Here is an 18001-nt window from a genome sequence, read left to right on the forward strand (position 1 = left end):
GGGGTGGTCGGGAGGGTCCAATATCCCACTGTGCCTTGCACTGAGAAATGGAAGTAGACCTACAAAGTTAAGACTGTCATTGTAATTCTTCTTGATAGTTCCATGATGTAAAACCAAAGTTATCCAAGTAGATCCTTGTGACAAACATTTATATTCAAGTCATTATTTTTTAAAGGAAACAAATTTGGATAACAAAAGAAGGGGGCATTACAAAACAGCATGGTTAAAGTCATGTTTTGAGTGCACCGCATGATATACAATATCTTCATTCAGTCACTTGCGATTTCTTTCAAGGACTTTGCTGACAGTGGTTCGAATGGAAACCTTACCGGCTGGCTCTAACTCAGGCATCAGTTGTTCAATGATTCGAATCCAGCGTTCACTCACTCAGCCAAGTTGTGGTGTTTCGTCACGAAATCACGTAAATGTCAAGGTGAGATAGTTTCCATCATGTTAGTGAACTTGTGTCGAGTATTATGATGTAATGTTGTAATACAGCGATCAACAAGTACGTAAATAAACATTATAACAATTAAGGGTGTATCACGAAACCAATATTTCACCAAAAAAAAACATGCAAGAGAAAAGGAGGATGGATGAATCCTAAACTACCGCGAAATATGTGTATAACTCATGCTTTGTCTAGTTGGCAGTATTCAAGCTGAAGGGCATTGAGAGTGTGGACATGTGTTAAAGGACAAAAACTGTACAAAGAAAGAACGCAAAACTATATATGTGAATTTGTTTTGAAAGATGTACATATATTCATAATTAAACCGAAAAAGAATTGATGAAAAAAATTACCAAGACAATTTGTATTCAATATATTAAAACAGGTCCTTTTACCACGTACATTAAATTCTTGTAAACAAACAAACATAAGTCGCTATTGACAATCATCATGGCAGTTACAAAACTTTTATCACGGCAGATATTAGACAGCCGTTAGACATTCATCACGGCAGATATTAGACAGCCGTTAGACATTCATCACGGCAGATATTATAGATTTATCATGACAACCACTAAGCATGCATCTTCACTCTTGTTCGAGAACAACAGAACAGCTCCATACGGCTGTGACCGCTTCTTTTCCGTCACTCAACCTTCCCGTTTGTAATTGCTGCTGTGGAGGATCCGGGTGTTAAAGACACCACTTCCTCAAGTCCGTCAACGGTTAGAGACCCCCATGATTTGGTGCCGCCCAACATCTGGAGGATGCCGCGCCCGATCCGAGCAGCTGGCTCCCTCCTGCCAGCTCGGGGATTTGTGAGCACCATACTTACAGTCATCATTCCTACACAGATGGTGTAGTATTTCGTATTCTCTCACACTTGATACCATCAAGCCGACAGAGTGCTTTGTTTGTGTCACATCTGTGATTGACAACTTTGTTACATTTTAGACCGTCCAGGCGACATAGCGCTTTGTTGCTGTCACACACGTGACGCGGTTTTTTGTCACATTTCTCGCAGCGTACGCTATCTGTTCCGCAGAGCAGCTCGAATTCCAGTAAACGGCCAGTTTTTAGAGCATCATTTTCGGATCCTTCAAAGTCCAAGTCTGGCCACCTGCCATTCTGTTCAGCGACATCTTCTTGTTCTCTCTGAAAGGCCACGTTGATTGGAAAGTTTTCTGACCGCAAATAAATAGCGACGAGAATGGATGTTTCCAAGTTCACGTCTGACGAGCGTGATGCTTGATTGGAGAAGCCTGGGGAGTCTGATGCAGGTCGTTGTTTTGGGCGATCTGATGGCGCATGTGCGATATCCTTTCCCCTGATACAGTCAGATGGCTCTTTGAGCATCCTGTGAGAACTGGAAAAGAAGCCAGGATCGCGATACTCGCATGTCTCTCCAGCGACTGCTGCACTTTCTGTAATACGACGTGTTCTTAGTGACTCCTTGACCCTTGCTTGATCACATAGCCTAGACTTGGAGCTGTGGTTCTCAGCGGACGCGGATTTCTTATCAGTTCTTTTATCCGAGAAAAGGTCAACAGAAGGCGAAAGCATGACTGGACCCTTGTGAAGGCTTCGGGGAAACTTCTCTTGACTCACTTGTATTGGTATCGGGTCGTTCTTGAAGAAAGTGGCGAGTATTTTCCTCTCTGCCAGAAAGGCGCCGTTGAAAATATTCTCTATTAACATGTCAAAATGATCCTGAAGGTCTCCATCGCGGGCGAGTTTTGTCGAGATACAACGAGATTTGGCACACCGGTGCTCGCCCCTCACTGAGCACATCTTTACCAAAACACTCGGTACAGGTATAGACAAAGGCTGACATCTTCTATTAACTTGTCGCCGGCCTTTTTCCTTTTCATCTTCAAAACTGTCAAGTCTGCTGTTGCTTCCCACAAGACTATCATCTGAGGCATCTCCCGGCCTCCTCTCATCAACACTGTGTGGATGCGTATAAAAGTTTAATAAGTAGTGACAACTCGTTTTGTCTTCCGGACAAAAGTCTAGAGCACTAAGCTCGAAAAACACTTCGGTCAACCAGGGAGGCTGGTCTCCACCATCCGGTGAAACCTGGAACACATGAAGTAGAACACGTTTCTTCCTGACCACAGTTATCTTAGAGTAAAATGGCATGCAGCAGATTTATTTTAATATTTAAACTACGTATTGACACAGATGTTCTTTCCACCCATTAGCGTGGCAATTCATGTCAGCGATCATATATCATCTCTAATAACGTATGTTCACGCTAGTCCACTTGCATTAAGGTTAACGGTGTAAGTGCATTAACTTCATTACTCAGTAAAACGTAAAAGACTAACTTATATATCAATAAATGCATAAGTGATGCCAATGGCGACCTTAAGGCTTTGGAGGTAGTAAACAATATTATCAATAACAATGAAAGTCAGTCTCTCTAAAGAATCCCTTTTGTGGTGTTATGTATAACAGGCCGCAATTGTTACCGATTTTACACGAAATACTTCACGCATCAATGTCCTCCATACACAGTGAGGAATACAGAGACTGCATCTATTTTGGTTTTGTTTGCTCATTAGACAAATACACACGCAGTTCTGATAGATAGCAAATAAATTGAAGCTTTGTTCTTAATTTGTAGACTCAGAAAAACTCGTACCTTGTGAACGACACTGCGCGGGAGAATGCCGTTAGGATCGGTGACCCAGCCCTCTAGTGACGTCATTGTCAGAGCATCCCTATGATCCATAAGTGAGCTCAGAGTTTTGGCCACCACAACCCTCTGACTAAACATAACCAAACCAGGCCTCTCAAACCTACACCGTCGACTCCTGCTTCTAAATGAGAGTCTCTTCTTTACCCAAGGGACTAACGATTTTCGTTTAGTTCCGTGCATTTTCTCAGCGATTGTCAAATTATTGGAACATCCAGACTATGGTCGATGACACAAGACAAATGATTCATGGTCTACAAAGATCGTATGTATAGCTCCAACAGAAAGTGAAACCAACGACACACTTGCCACCGCTGTCTTCGAACAAAGGCGTTTGAATGTCGAAATTGATGACGTCACTGACGTCATATACCCTTCTCGTCTCGAAACTGCGATGACACGCAAAGTGGGACGTCACAAGTAAATAGGCTGCCATGCAGAAATGTCATGACGTTGACATTTATAACATTTTTGGACCGTGTAAATTAAACATTTCCAGTGGTATGAGTGCGTCATGGTGAAAGTCAAAACTGGCCGAAGTGGATGTGCCTGATCAAAGTTTCTAAATGAAAGCAGAACTAAACTGTTGAGGAAGTAGAAAAAAAAGAGTGGTCAATATTGCCAGCGTTACCAGCAGTGGTACACATTTGAGCCGGGCCTTCGCTTACAGCACAAATGAAGGTTCTCCAACTTTTCACTGATTTCATTCACTTCGGTATCAGCCGAATTTCGGTATAAAGCTGGAGTTTGAGACTGGCACGTATTCAGCCTCTCATTGTTGTTAAGCTCTCGGTGAATCCACTCTGCCTTAGTGCCCGCAAACGCAGACTTCTTGTCCTGATTCGATTTTCTGACAAAGTGCAAGTTTTCCAGCATATTAATAATGTGGACAATATCCGCATCGACAGGAGAGATTTTGTAACGAGGAATTTCCACCTCCTCAGCCATCAACAACACATCGCCATCGTGGTGTCGCCTCGTCAAGCGCTCGCTTCTCCGCCGGACCATGTCCTCTTTCTGTGTTCCGCCACTTCTCCCCACCTTTATCTCTCCGTCATCGACGGTGGCATCGCCAGCAGCGTCTTGCCTTTGTTGGCCGGAAGTGCTTGTTGTACCACGGGGTGAGCAAGGTACGTCTTTCCAGAGAGAAAGGCATTTTTCGCTGAAAGTGCACGAAGGAAGCTGTAAACAGACAACGATATACATGAACAATGTAGATTTGTTTTAGTGAGTGTCATAATACGGTATATGTATTCGGAGATAACTTTGACGTTGGGCTTGTCAAAATTTTGTTCTTGCGATAAATCGACAGACAGACGGTAAGAAACATCTCTAACTGGAGACGTATTTTGTGGACAATTTTTGTCTCAAACGCTCCAACGGTGAGTCAGGCTTTGAAATGGAGCGCACCGTGACGTTGGTCTGGGCCCATCCTTGGACGAGCAAAGTTTTATAAAACGCAACGACAGAATAATTTGAGAATAAGCATATGGAATTGTTTGGCATATGGAGCTAATTACGCAGATATACATGTACAAATTCATTTCCTGTGTCGTATGTTACAAAGGAAAAACTGCTGAATTATTAATTAGTGGTACTCTTCTCCGTCGCAAGAAATACTCTGTTGTGCTAAAAAGTTGTACTTAACGAAGGCACAAGTACATCCTTATCTTGGATTACAAGGTATTCTCTGTGGGGTTATAAGTAATACTCTGTTGTGCTAAAAGTTATACTCAACGAAGGCACAAGTACATCCTTATCTTGGATTATAAGGTATTCTCTGCGGCGTTATAAGTAATACTCTGTTGTCTTAAAAGTTATACTCAACGAAGGCACAAGTACATCCTTATCTTGGATTACAAGGTATTCTCTGCGGGGTTATAAGCAATACTCTGTTGTGATAAAGGTTATACTCAACGAAGGCACAAGTAATACTCTGTTGTCTTAAAAGTTATACTCAACGAAGGCACAAGTACATCCTTATCTTGGATTACAAGGTATTCTCTGCGGCGTTATAAGTAATACTCTGTTGTGATAAAGGTAATACTCAACGAAGGCACAAGGACATCCTTATCTTGGATTACAAGGTATTCTCTGCGGCGTTATAAGTAATACTCTGTTGTGATAAAGGTAATACTCAACGAAGGCACAAGGACATCCTTATCTTGGATTACAAGGTATTCTCTGCGGCGTTGTAAGTAATACTCTGTTGTGATAAAGGTAATACTCAACGAAGGCACAAGTACATCGTTATCTTGGATTACACGTTTTCGCCGCGTTGTAACCAATACCTTGTTGTCTTGAAAGTTCTACTCAAGGGAGGTATAAATGGATCGCTGTGGTGGATTAAATTGATACTCTGCTGTGTTACAAGTAATACTTTGTTTACTTAAAATGGTGACAATATACTTTGTGTACTATACTTTACGAGTATCGGTACAGTAGTATTTTAGATTAGGAGGAATAGTCTGCTTCATGACAAGAAACATTTTACTGTGATTGTTCATAGCCTGAAATTTGCCAAAATGTTCAATGAGTATATTCACCTGGGCATAACCGGAAGCTGATTGAGTGGTGACGGGCTTAATCTCGTCACCCAGGCCCCCACTGTGCCCATACTGTGGGTAGCTGTCTCTTTTAATGTGGATGCTGTCAGAAAGTCGACGTTCCCTGGTCTCTTCACTCTCACTAGTTGTATCCGATATATGAACATTGCGGAACCTTTCCACGATTCCGTTCATGTCCACATCGTTCTTTCCACGGTTGTCATCGCTTATATGGACATTCTGTAGTTTTGTGATGATTTCATCTAAATCATCACTTTGGTCGTCAAATAGGTGAATTTTCTCTAGCTGGTTTGTGATTTCCTCAATGTCAACCTCGTGCTGTTTACGGCGTTTGGCTGCATTGCTTATGTGAAAACTGTTGAGTTTTTCCACAATTTTGTCCATTTCAGGATCTACTTGAACTTCACGGGGAACACCCTAGAGACAAAGAAAACGATGTGATGTGTATGTTCTTCTTCTAAGGACAAAGAAAACAATGAGATGTAAATATTACCTCAAAGACACAGAAAACGATGTGATGTAAATATTCTATCAAGGACACTGAAAACGATGTGATGTAAATATTCTGTCAAGGACTCACAAAACGGTGTGATGTAAATATTCTATCACGGGCACAGAAAACGATGTGATGTAAATATTAATATAGGTAATGTGAAAATAATAAATAACTGACATAAGCATCCAGATACACTATCCTCACTCATACCACGGCGGCCAGTATTGATTGTGGTCATGCAGGCCAGAGCATGAGGGAAACTCACGACCATCCGCCGTTTGGCGATACACCTTCCCACGTACAGTCGGAGAGAAAGCCAGCATGAGCAGCATTTTCTTAAGCTCACAGCGACAGCATTAATGAGTGGCACTTGAGTCATTGTGGCGCGATGGCACGCTAACCACCTCGGCGACTATTGTAATTGATACTCTACTGCATATGATTCCCCGCCGTTTAGAACTTCAATTTAATAAATAATTAACAAATGACAATAACAATGAAAGCATGCTTTTGGTTTTGTTATGAAGTTTTTATAGATCGGACAGATAAGTCTACACAAGGAACCAAAATGCCCGTAGGTATCCAATATTAGAAACAATATCCAAGTTTTTGATCAACGGGTTGAAAACATAAGTATCTTTTTGTATTTGACACATTTGTCAAAGAGTATACGATTCCTTGCCACCTGGATGCAACCAGATGTATGTCTACATCTGATAGCTTGTAAGGTTAGGTTTACGTCTTTTAATCTGTTTGGGAGTGTGAAGTTTTTGTACAGTGAGGCCCAGCAGAGAATATCCTACCCTGTACTTCTGATGACAAGGAGCTTACCGTTCTGAAAGTTTTATGCCAATACACCAGCTATAAATGCATCAAAAACACGTCTAACAGCAAGAGACTTATAGGCCTACCTCAAATTCGCCCTTCACTTGCATTCCCTGACTTGACATCAGCGCCAAATTGATTTACACAAGTTGTCTATCATCAGTTATGTACACTATGCACATTTGGTTGACGATTGCCAATGCCTTTGTTGACGTCACAATTATCAAACGTCATCGACGTCCTGGCGGATGTCGCGTTGGACGTTGCGTAGCTTCTCTAATACTCACCAAGGAAGATAACTCTTGTACATGTGGAACGTCGGCGATCTTTAGTCTCAGCAACGTTTGCAGATTACGCCATTAAGTGTCCTGCATTTTAAATATTTTTACTTGCCGTTGATAAATTCTTTAGCTATTTATTTATTTATTTTTGGTGATTGGTGTTTTATGCCGCACTCAAGAATATTTCCGATGGGAGAAAACCGGGCAGAGCCCGGGGGAAAGCCACGACCATCCACAGGTTGTTTGAAGACCTTCCCACTTACTGACGGAGGGGAAGCCATCGTGAGCTGGGGTTGAACTCACAGCGATCGCATTGGTGAGAGCCTCTTGGATTATTGCGCCGTGCTGGCGTGCTGATCCCCCTGCCCCCTCGGCCCCGGTAGGTATTTACCACCATGTCCAAGAACATTCCATATGTGATGACTGTTTAACTTCCTAAAAAGCCACATGTTCCATATGTGACGGCTGATATATGTAGGAGATGAGGACAACAGGAAAGGAGGAAACCAAAGCACCTCAAACTGCGCCTGTCGCAACTTCTATGACTATATATATGTATGATGAAGCTATACACGTCAGCATGCTAATTGCGCTTAGCGTAGGTTTCCAATTTTGGGAAACACGCCCGGACAATATTCCATGTAATACTTATGTCCCTTACTCTTGTTTTCTCTTAGATTTCCTGTTTTCCAAGATGTGTCCAATTCAACTGTTGTATTAATTATTCATTTGATTTGGGTTTTACGCCGTACTCAAAAATATTTCACTTATACGACGGCAGCCGGCATTGTGGTGGGTGGAAACCTGGCAGGGCTCGGGGGAAACCCACGACCTTCTCCAGATGGCTGGCGGATTTCCCTACGTACGTTTCTTTCCTGTTCTCCAAGCAGTCCACTCTTGTGTTTTTAGCTCTTGTCCATTCCTCTGCTGCTTCTTGTTCTCCAAACAATGTCAGTATATTCTGCTCGATTCATTTTTATGCGTATGGACCCACAAAACCCACTTCCATAACAGCTAACAAACAAAGGTTTCTCTATCGTGAGTTATATATTACTTCGCAAAATTAGGTTGAATCCACAAAGTTATTTCTGACTTGGATAAAACGAAAAATGATGTCCAGATCTTACTTTTGGCCCTATAAATTATAATCTTCACCACCGTGTAAAAAAGCGTCAAAATTTAGACTTTCAGTATCAAATTCTATGAGCAATGCGACGAGATTCAGAAATGACTTTGAGGAACCTGACCGAGTTTTTTGAAGTATCATTTTTCCCGCCTGTTTTGGAGAATAAATATTAGGATTGGTCACATTGGCACCATTTCGGCCACGCTCAAGGTCACGTGTTCAACAAGTTCTGTATTTCTGACAATGTACAAGTCCAAGTATGACTGGAGTGTATCACTCTTCGGCAGTGTTTCTCCCTTTCAAATACTGAGAAGAAAGAAAGAAGAAATACAATGTAAACTGTGAACAGCAGCAAAAAAAAATTCAAGGTTTATTTCATTCGCTAAAAATATTTTATCAGTCGAAAACTGTCTAATATAAATATAATAAAGTAAATGATTCTACAGTATTTGCATATTCACAGCACTTTTATGTACATATTTATATTCCTACATAAAGTAAGAGCGAGTAATATCCTCATCAGCTGTACAGTAATGATCTCAATGAAACTTGACTGTTCCACGTGGTTAGTCTCGTGTATCGCTCTTCTCATCAGCTGTACAATAATAATCTCCGCAATGAAACTTGACTGTTCCACGTGGTCAGTCTCGTGTATCGCTCTTCTCATCAGCTGTACAATAATGATCTCCGCAATGAAACTTGACTGTTCCACGTGGTCAGTCTCGTGTATCGCTCTTCTCATCAGCTGTACAATAATAATCTCCACAATGAAACTTGACTGTTCCACGTGGTCAGTCTCGTGTATCGCTCTTCTCATCAGCTGTACAATAATGATCTCCGCAATGAAACTTGACTGTTCCACGTGGTCAGTCTCGTGTATCGCTCTTCTCATCAGCTGTACAATAATGATCTCCGCAATGAAACTTGACTGTTCCACGTGGTCAGTCTCGTGTATCGCTCTTCTCATCAGCTGTACAATAATGATTTCCACAATGAAACTTGACTGTTCCACGTGGTCAGTCTCGTGTATCGCTCTTCTCATCAGCTGTACAATAATGATCTCCGCAATGAAACTTGACTATTTCACGAGGTTAGTCTCGTGTATCGCTCTCCTCATCAGCTGTACAATAATGATCTCCGCAATGAAACTTGACTGTTCCACGTGGTCAGTCTCGTGTATCGCTCTTCTCATCAGCTGTACAATAATGATCTCCGCAATGAAACTTGACTGTTCCACGTGGTCAGTCTCGTGTATCGCTCTTCTCGTCAGCTGTACAATAATGATCTCCGCAATGAAACTTGACTGTTCCACGTGGTCAGTCTCGTGTATCGCTCTTCTCATCAGCTGTACAATAATAATCTCCACAATGAAACTTGACTGTTCCACGTGGTCAGTCTCGTGTATCGCTCTTCTCATCAGCTGTACAATAATGATCTCCACAATGAAACTTGACTATTTCACGAGGTTAGTCTCGTGTATCGCTCTCCTCATCAGCTGTACAATAATGATCTCCGCAATGAAACTTGACTGTTCCACGTGGTCAGTCTCGTGTATCGCTCTTCTCATCAGCTGTACAATAATGATCTCCGCAATGAAACTTGACTGTTCCACGTGGTCAGTGTAGTGTATCACTCTTTAGGATATAGGTTTTAACACCCATCTTCATTTTCTACGTGTTCTCGATACATCTGAGGACACACATGTACATGTAAAAACAGAACGGGTGATACAGAATAATAAAAACGAATTCTTACTTATTTCACCTCAGCTTAAAGCTTAAATCTGCTTACTGAGGTTTTAAGGCCACTCCATGTTTCGACTACACACGGCCCAGTTGTTCGAAACTGTATTAGCTCATTAATCAGCAGCCAAATTCAGCAGCCAATGCTGTTGTCCAATTCAAACTAATACAACAGCAATTTTAGTTCGTATTTAATATACTGTTAAACAGTTATTTTTGGGATAAGTACTAAAGTTGTATTAAATCTTAAAAGTTTTGAACAACCGAGCCCTTAAGTAGTAACAACGTCTAATGAAATCTTAACACCTGACTGCGAGTGAATCACACTGCTGGTAAAAGCAGTATTCTCTATGAACATTTAGTTTGCTGTTCATGACTATCCTACCCTGCTGTTAGTTGCGGGCTGTGTGCAAATATACATATTATATAGAGATGACCTTTCAAACAACAGCGTGTCACGCAACACACCAGCCGGTACGTTTATCTCCCCGAATAATATGAATTCATACTGTTTATGGCTACAAAAAAAAAATGGTTTGTTTACTTGTTAGATTTACATAAAGGTGAACTATCGGAATTTCCTTCGGTGATAACAGTGTTACTGTGCACAGTTTACATTAGAACTTCCAGTGAATTATTCAAACCGGAATCCCCGTGGTGAATAGTTTCTTTATGGGGAAAACCGTTGAAAAAGGTTATATTTTAAAAATATAGGCAAAATGTTCGTTCTGGGCACTGGCATAGTGTAGCAGGTGGACATGTCACCACAGGAGTTTACAACAGCATGACAATGAAGTACAACTTCCCATGGTATACTAGACCCATTATCATATTTTCCTGGTCACACATTTCTTTCGGCAGATCCCAATGACTAAATAACAAATAGTACATATTGTTTACAAATACCTGTAGTATTTGGATGACAGGAGTTTCTTTCCCCCTTTTTTGAAGCGCTAGTTGTAGAAATGCTCCCAAGTACTTTAGGGGTAAATGCCAGTTTTTGCAACTTTTCACCTAAAATCCCACAATGTAGGCCTATGTATGTATCTGGAACCCCCCAGGTCTGTCGGTCAAACTTCACGCAGTCTCATTCTTATGCATAACATGTAAACTGTATAGAGGTTTAGCCCAGGATAAAGTTCATACTGTAGCCGAGGCCATATCTTGACAACAAAATAATTTTAAACTTTTAATCACAGAAACTATAAAGGTGGAACTGTGAATCACAAAATGCAAATCAAAATTATGCTCACTATTTAGGAGCTATCAAGCCTGCCGATAACAGAAATTTGTAAGAGAAACAGCCCTTGTATTAGTAAACAATAATTTAAAAAAATATTCATTAGATTTAATAGAGCTTGATTTATACACAGTACATGTAGTTAAGCCCTTTGAAAGTTTGTTGACTCTGAAAACAAAAATGGTTGTACATACTGCCATGTTCTTCTATATCCTGGCACAATTTATAACTTTCAACAACCTTCATGTAAGACCGCACAAACAGCCATACCAGTCTTTACAGATTATTGTCAATGAAAACTGTCCTGGCTCTGTGAATTTTGGAAATTCCCTAATTTATTTATTTGATTGGTGTTTTACGCCATACTCCGAAATATTTCACTTATATGATGGCGGTCAGCGTTATGGTGGGATGAAACTGAGTCGAGCCCTGGAGAAACCCACCACCATCGGCAGGCTGTTGACTGACCTTCCGACACAGGCCTGCGGAGGTGGTCAGCAAGAGCTGGACCACCTTGGTGAGAGGCTTCTGGGTCATTGTGCTATGCTGGCATGCTAACCACCTCGGCCACAGAGGCCCCAGAATGGCCTAAATGATTCCCTCATTGATTTTAAGCACATGATGCTCCTCCGAGAACAGAAATGTAAGTATAAATCTAACCTAATCACAAAACACTTATGGAGGAAATATGGCAGTGTTAAAACATTTGAGCCTATTTCTTTCACTAATTTGTAAATGGGAACACTGATCATTTCCATTTCGGAACAGCCGTCCTGTTTTGCGATGTTCCTGCCGAAAATTTTCTTTCTGATTTTTTCATCTGCGTCTGTCGTAATGAACTGGCGCGATCCACACTGGAAGAACGGCCAACGTCTCTCTGAAAACAGAAAGTCATAGTATTAGGGTGCCAATCAACGAAGGAAAATATTTTTTCTTATCCCTCTTCTTCAACGGTGTCCTTGAAAGCGATTTAAGAAAAAGCAAAATTACTTCAAGAATTTCAAGGGTAGGTAGGAGCTGTGCAGTATAGACTGGAGGATGTTTTTGTCTTTACACAGGGAAGGGGTAAGTCAATAAATGTGGCTATAGGAAACATTACACCATGGAGAGGAAATCAAAATACCAGCTAAAAGATGGCTAAAGGGCAAACGAAAGTGGAAGTATACTTGCATTAAATCCGGCAATTAACATTCATCTTGCCATGGAATTCATCATTTTGTTTGCTCTCCCACCATGTATTCCTTGGAAAGTTTTGTCCCTTTTCTTACAACATTGTCAAAAGAATCTATGGTCAGTTTTACTACGACCTAACCATCACATCTACCTTTCACAATGGGCTAAGACTCACCGTGGCTCCATTAAGGTTGGACTGTTTGACAGAGGCAAGTCTCTTGTTCCGGTCTCCACTCCTTCTTACCACACTCCGTGCCATTCTGCTACCAGGGGCTGATGTGGCAGGGTGATCTACCTTCTCATCAGAATGAGACGGAGACAAATTGCCTTGTCTGCAACCAAAAGCAACAGGAGATAACACATCCATACGGTATATCTACAGCATACTGTTGAATGCTCATATGCTTCCTTCACATTTACTTTTGTATTCCAAACCATTCCACAGACTTGAAAATGCAACGTGCTTCTGTCTCAATTTTTCACTCAGCCATGTCAAAAATGAGAGGTTAGAGCGAGGAAACAGGACTGGTTGGCTTGGTGTCAGCATCATGTGATTTGGTGAGGTGTCATGTCTTATGTCTTCGGCATGATACTTCAGTGGCAGCAGCACTCCTGCCATGAAAGAATATCACAGTCCCCACTGGGGTGAGTCCAACTTGACGGCATGTGCTTTGCTCCTTTTGCCAGTGTTTCTTTCATTTATTTATTTATTTGATTTGATTGGTATTTTACGCTGTACTCAAGAATATTGTCTCGCTTGCTGGTGAGGGGAGACAATTCAGGGAGATAGCGTTGTTCCTCTTGGGTGGTTTAATGCTCATTGTGAATAACTTGATATGTATTTATTTTAATTGATTGGTATTTTAAGCTGTACTCAAGAATATTTCACTTATACAATGGCAGCCACCATCATGGTGGGAGAGAAAACAAGGCAGAGCCCGGAGGAAACCCACTAGCATCCGAGGGATCATAGAGGCAGAAAGAAAAATGTTTCTAATGGACGATGTCATTCCTACGTTTTTTCTCCTCAACCTTGAATGCATTTTATCACATCAGCATCAACTGCCACCCATCTACCCCGAATAAAAAGACATTCACACCTTAACCAAACACCAACCATCAACTTCCCATAACTGGTTAATGTTCAGTGAAATCTTCCTGTCTACATGGTGTTTGCGCTATTCCCACTCTCAGTTTACCCTAGGGCTGCATCTCACCTGTGTGAGAGGCCTTGGAGCAGCTCCAACAGCTGGCCTGAGGGAGAACCCCTGGGGGACCCTCCATCCTGGGTCCTGTACATTTGTAATAGCTGTGAGATCTCCACTAACTGGGCTGTATCTAGTGCACCTGTAACACAACAAAACATACCTGTTACCTAAATTATAACCTCTAACACAGCAACACTGACATTCAAATTGCGGGAGTTAAATCAAATCATTTAATGTGCTGCCCAACTGGAACTGTCATACAGACCATCTGACTTGGTCACGGTTTCTTTGACTCACCTTGATTTTGCCCGGCCTGACGAGGAGACTTGAGAACTGCATGTTTACTCGACAGTTTCTGTTTGCCCACACCTCCATCCCCATGCCCCTGAGGCTCTAAACTCTGCAAGACAAACACATCACAGCATATGAAACTCTATTTCCAGATTTTATCTAGATTTGAAAAAAGATGATACTCAGATAGGGTGATGAAACCAATATGATTTTATTATATAGGTCCTTACAATAAACCTAGAGTGATGTTGGCTTCCTCCCCGGCCGTACGTGGGAAGGTCTGCCACTAACCTCTGGCTGGTCGTGGGTTTTCCTTGGGCTCTGCTCAGTTTCCACCGACCGCAATGTTGGCTGCTGTCGTATAAGTGAAATATTCTTGAGTACGACGTAAAACACCAATCAAATAAATAAATACATATGTATGTTCATGGGATAGAGCAAGCTCCATGAAGCTTTTTTTTTTACGGCCAGTATGTTTCTGTATGATTACATGAATCTTATGTTTTGTATATAATATTGGTGAATAAACAAACAAAACAAACAAACAAATCCTCGTTAAGTTGGACCATCTGGGTGTTCATCGTTTGTTATGTGACAAACTGCACTAGGAACCAACAACAATGTGCTCTAAAGTCAATGACCGGCACAACCTGGCAGATGGTCAGGGATTTCCCAAGGGCTCTGCCAGGTTTTCTACCGCCATAATGCTGGTCACTGTTGTATAAGTGAAATATTCTTGAGTACGGTGTAAAGCACCAGTCAAATAAATAAATAAATCAATGACTGGCTAAGCTCCTAAGGAAAAACAAAATGAGGACCATACTGGTGATAGTTTTGTTACAAGAAAATATGTTATATTCATTTATTTATTTATTTGATTGGTGTTTTACACCATACTCAAGGATATTTCACTTATACGATGGCGGCCAGCATTATGGTGGTTTACAGATTGCACAGATTGTTACTGGAAAATACATTACAGAGATGAATTCAACCTTCACTTAAATCACACAAAGGCCGCATTACAGAGATGTATTCAACCTTCACTTAAATCACACAAAGACCACATTACAAAGATGTATTCAACCTTCACTTAAATCACACAAAGGTCGCATTACAGAGATGTATTCAACCTTCAGTTAAATCACACAAGGGCCACATAACCTGAATGTAGGCATATCAGACTTCATGCTGGCCAATCAATTTAAACTGAAAGTAGTGTCTAGGAAAGATGCCTCCTTTAATTTTATTATTTGTTCTGACACTGATGTCCTCACGGATTCCAACATAAAACTGCATCTGGGCCATTATAAGCTAATATGAAAGTATGTAATTAAGTGTAACCACAACAAATCTGCTGGCTCTCCCCTACACATCGAAACTGCTTATTGTGTGAATGGTCTGCGTCCCACCCAGACAACTCTCTGTTTACTCGGCGTGAAATCGTCGAGATGTGCAGTGACCCCCACCTCTTCACCTTCATGTCACACAGTCTAGAGAGGGCCACTTACCCTGCTACTGAAGTTCTTTCCTGTCTGCTGTACACCAGATACCAGTGAGTTATTTGGAGCCTCTGGGAAACGAAAACAGAACATAACATGATTCTATTAAGTTACTCTGGGGCCTCTGTGGCTCAGTTGGTTAGCGCGCTAGTGCAGCGTAATGACCCAGGAGCCTCTCACCTAATGAGAGCCAGGAACCTAATGCCGTCACTGTGAGTTCAGCTCGTGCTGGCTTCCTCTCTGGCCGTAAGTGGGAAGGTCTGCCAGCAATCTGCGGATGGTCATGGGTTTCCCCTGGCCTCCGTCCAGTTTTCTCCCACCATAATGCTGGCCGCAGTCGTATAAGTGAAATATTCTTGAGAACGGCGTAAAACACCAATGAAATAAATAAATATAAAATTATTCACTATGAGCATTAAACCACCCAAGAGGAACGACACTATCTCCCTGAATTGTCTCCCCTCGCCAGCAGTAGTGGTGATTTTCTCTAGGTTACCCCTACATAATCTTATCTGGCGTTCTATAATTGCAACAGTAAGTGGGAAGGTCTGCCAGCAACCTGCAGATGGTCGTGGGTTTCCCCCGGGCTGTGCCCAGTTTCCACCCACCATAATGCTGGCCGCCGTCGTATAAGTGAAATATTCTTGAGAACGGCGTAAAACACCAATCAAATAAATAAATAAATAAATAATTGTAACATTCTTATGTACAGCAATACATAATAACCAAAATAAATGTATTAAAAAGTTCATCTGGTAACACATGAATAGATAACAGTTGGTATTCACAAAACTGCCTTAGTATGACCTAATGTCTACATGTCACACAAAACCATCACAGTTGGTATTCACAAAACTGTGTTAGTATGATCTAATGTCTACATGTCACACAAAACCATCACAGTTGGTATTCACAAAACTGTGTTAGTATGATCTAATGTCTACATGTCACACAAAACCATCACAGTTGGTATTCACAACACTGTGTTGGTATGATCTAATGTCTACATGTCACACAAAACCATCACAGTTGGTATTCACAAAATTGTGTTGGTATGATCTAATGTCTACATGTCACACAAAACCATCACAGTTGGTATTCACAAAATTGTGTTGGTATGATCTAATGTCTACATGTCACACAAAACCATCACAGTTGGTATTCACAACACTGTGTTGGTATGATCTAATGTCTACATGTCACACAAAACCATCACAGTTGGTATTCACAAAACTGTGTTAGTATGATCTAATGTCTACATGTCACACAAAACCATCACAGTTGGTATTCACAACACTGTGTTGGTATGATCTAATGTCTACATGTCACACAAAACCATCACAGTTGGTATTCACAAAATTGTGTTAGTATGACCTAATGTCATGTCACACAAAACCATCACAAGATAATGGCAAAATCCATTACTTCAAGAAAAAAAATAAAACTTGTTAAAACACATGTGCATCCTTTTTGGAGGAAGGTAAATAAGCATTAGGAGATGAGCTCTAAGCATCTTTATTGTCAGTTTTTCAGAGGGTCACTTCTAAAATTTGGTTTGAAAATAATTTTCTGAAGCAGAGGTATAGTGGCAGTTCCAGCCATACATGTACATGGAAACGCAGAGCTGTCTACTTACCTAAACTACCTCGTGTATCTTTCATTGGTGAGGTGGGGGAGCCCGGAGAACGCTCCAGCAGCTGAAAACCAACCACAATACAAGTTATAGATTGGTAACAGTAGACCCAGGTAGATAAACGTGTATAAAAGGAGGTGCCTGAGTTGTAAGTTGCATGAGCGGTCTCACTACAAATTTCAGATAGTTGGAAGGCTTGTGGCCTCCAGTCAACTTCATCTTCGTCTTGTTGTTTGTTGTGTAACCTGATGCCCCTGAACTATATTTTGCACCTCATCAAATCTGAAGCGGCGGTGTTAAACCCTTAACCATTAGGCTCGCTTCCAGGATAGTTTTACCACTGCTTTCAGAAAATGTGTGGTTCCAAAAACCTTGTTATGAGTGAGTGGGTGCTTGGGGTTTAACGTCATACTTAATAAGTTTTCAGTCATTTAACGATGAAGGAATCTTTAGAATGCATGTAATGTGCCTCCTTGTTGCAGGACGCATTTCCACCGCTCTTTTAGCTAGTGCTGCTTCACTGAGACACCTTACCAAAGGCAAGTAAACTGCCCCACCCAAGCCATTATACTGATATTTATTTATTTATTTGATTGGTGTCTTACGCTGTTCTCAAGAATATTTCACTTATACGACGGCGGCCAGCATTATGGTATGTGGAAACCGGACACAGCCCGGGGGAAACCCACGACCATACGCAGGTTGCTGGCAGACCTTCCCACTTACGACCGGAGAGGAAGCCAGCATGAGCTGGACTTGAACTCA

At 41.4% G+C, this 18001-nt stretch overlaps 2 protein-coding genes and 1 long non-coding RNA gene across 3 annotated transcripts; 1 reads left to right on the top strand and 2 right to left on the bottom strand.

Annotated features, from left to right (window-relative positions):
* The first annotated feature begins 68 nt into the window (after window positions 1–68).
* LOC135479447 (uncharacterized) lies at window positions 69–6620 on the top strand. The gene is made up of 3 exons (XR_010445852.1): window positions 69–433; window positions 3081–4282; window positions 6109–6620. It is a non-coding gene; the product is annotated as an uncharacterized LOC135479447 (long non-coding RNA).
* LOC135479446 (uncharacterized) lies at window positions 1072–3335 on the bottom strand. Its single transcript, XM_064759274.1, has 2 exons — window positions 3099–3335; window positions 1072–2530 (listed from the first exon to the last, which is right to left on the bottom strand). The coding sequence occupies exons 1-2, from the start codon at window positions 3333–3335 to the stop codon at window positions 1298–1300; spliced, it is 1470 nt and encodes a 489-aa protein (XP_064615344.1). The 3' UTR covers window positions 1072–1297.
* A 4659-nt stretch (window positions 6621–11279) lies between the features above and the next one.
* LOC135479393 (uncharacterized) lies at window positions 11280–17295 on the bottom strand. The gene is made up of 6 exons (XM_064759218.1): window positions 17240–17295; window positions 15613–15674; window positions 14108–14210; window positions 13820–13949; window positions 12778–12934; window positions 11280–12306 (listed from the first exon to the last, which is right to left on the bottom strand). Exons 1-6 carry the CDS (start codon window positions 17262–17264, stop codon window positions 12178–12180), a joined length of 606 nt encoding a protein of 201 aa, XP_064615288.1. The 5' UTR covers window positions 17265–17295; the 3' UTR covers window positions 11280–12177.
* Between the last annotated feature and the right edge of the window lie 706 nt (window positions 17296–18001).

Source organism: Liolophura sinensis, chromosome 12 (genome assembly GCF_032854445.1).
Source record: "Liolophura sinensis isolate JHLJ2023 chromosome 12, CUHK_Ljap_v2, whole genome shotgun sequence".
In the NCBI taxonomy this organism is placed as follows: domain Eukaryota; kingdom Metazoa; phylum Mollusca; class Polyplacophora; order Chitonida; family Chitonidae; genus Liolophura; species Liolophura sinensis.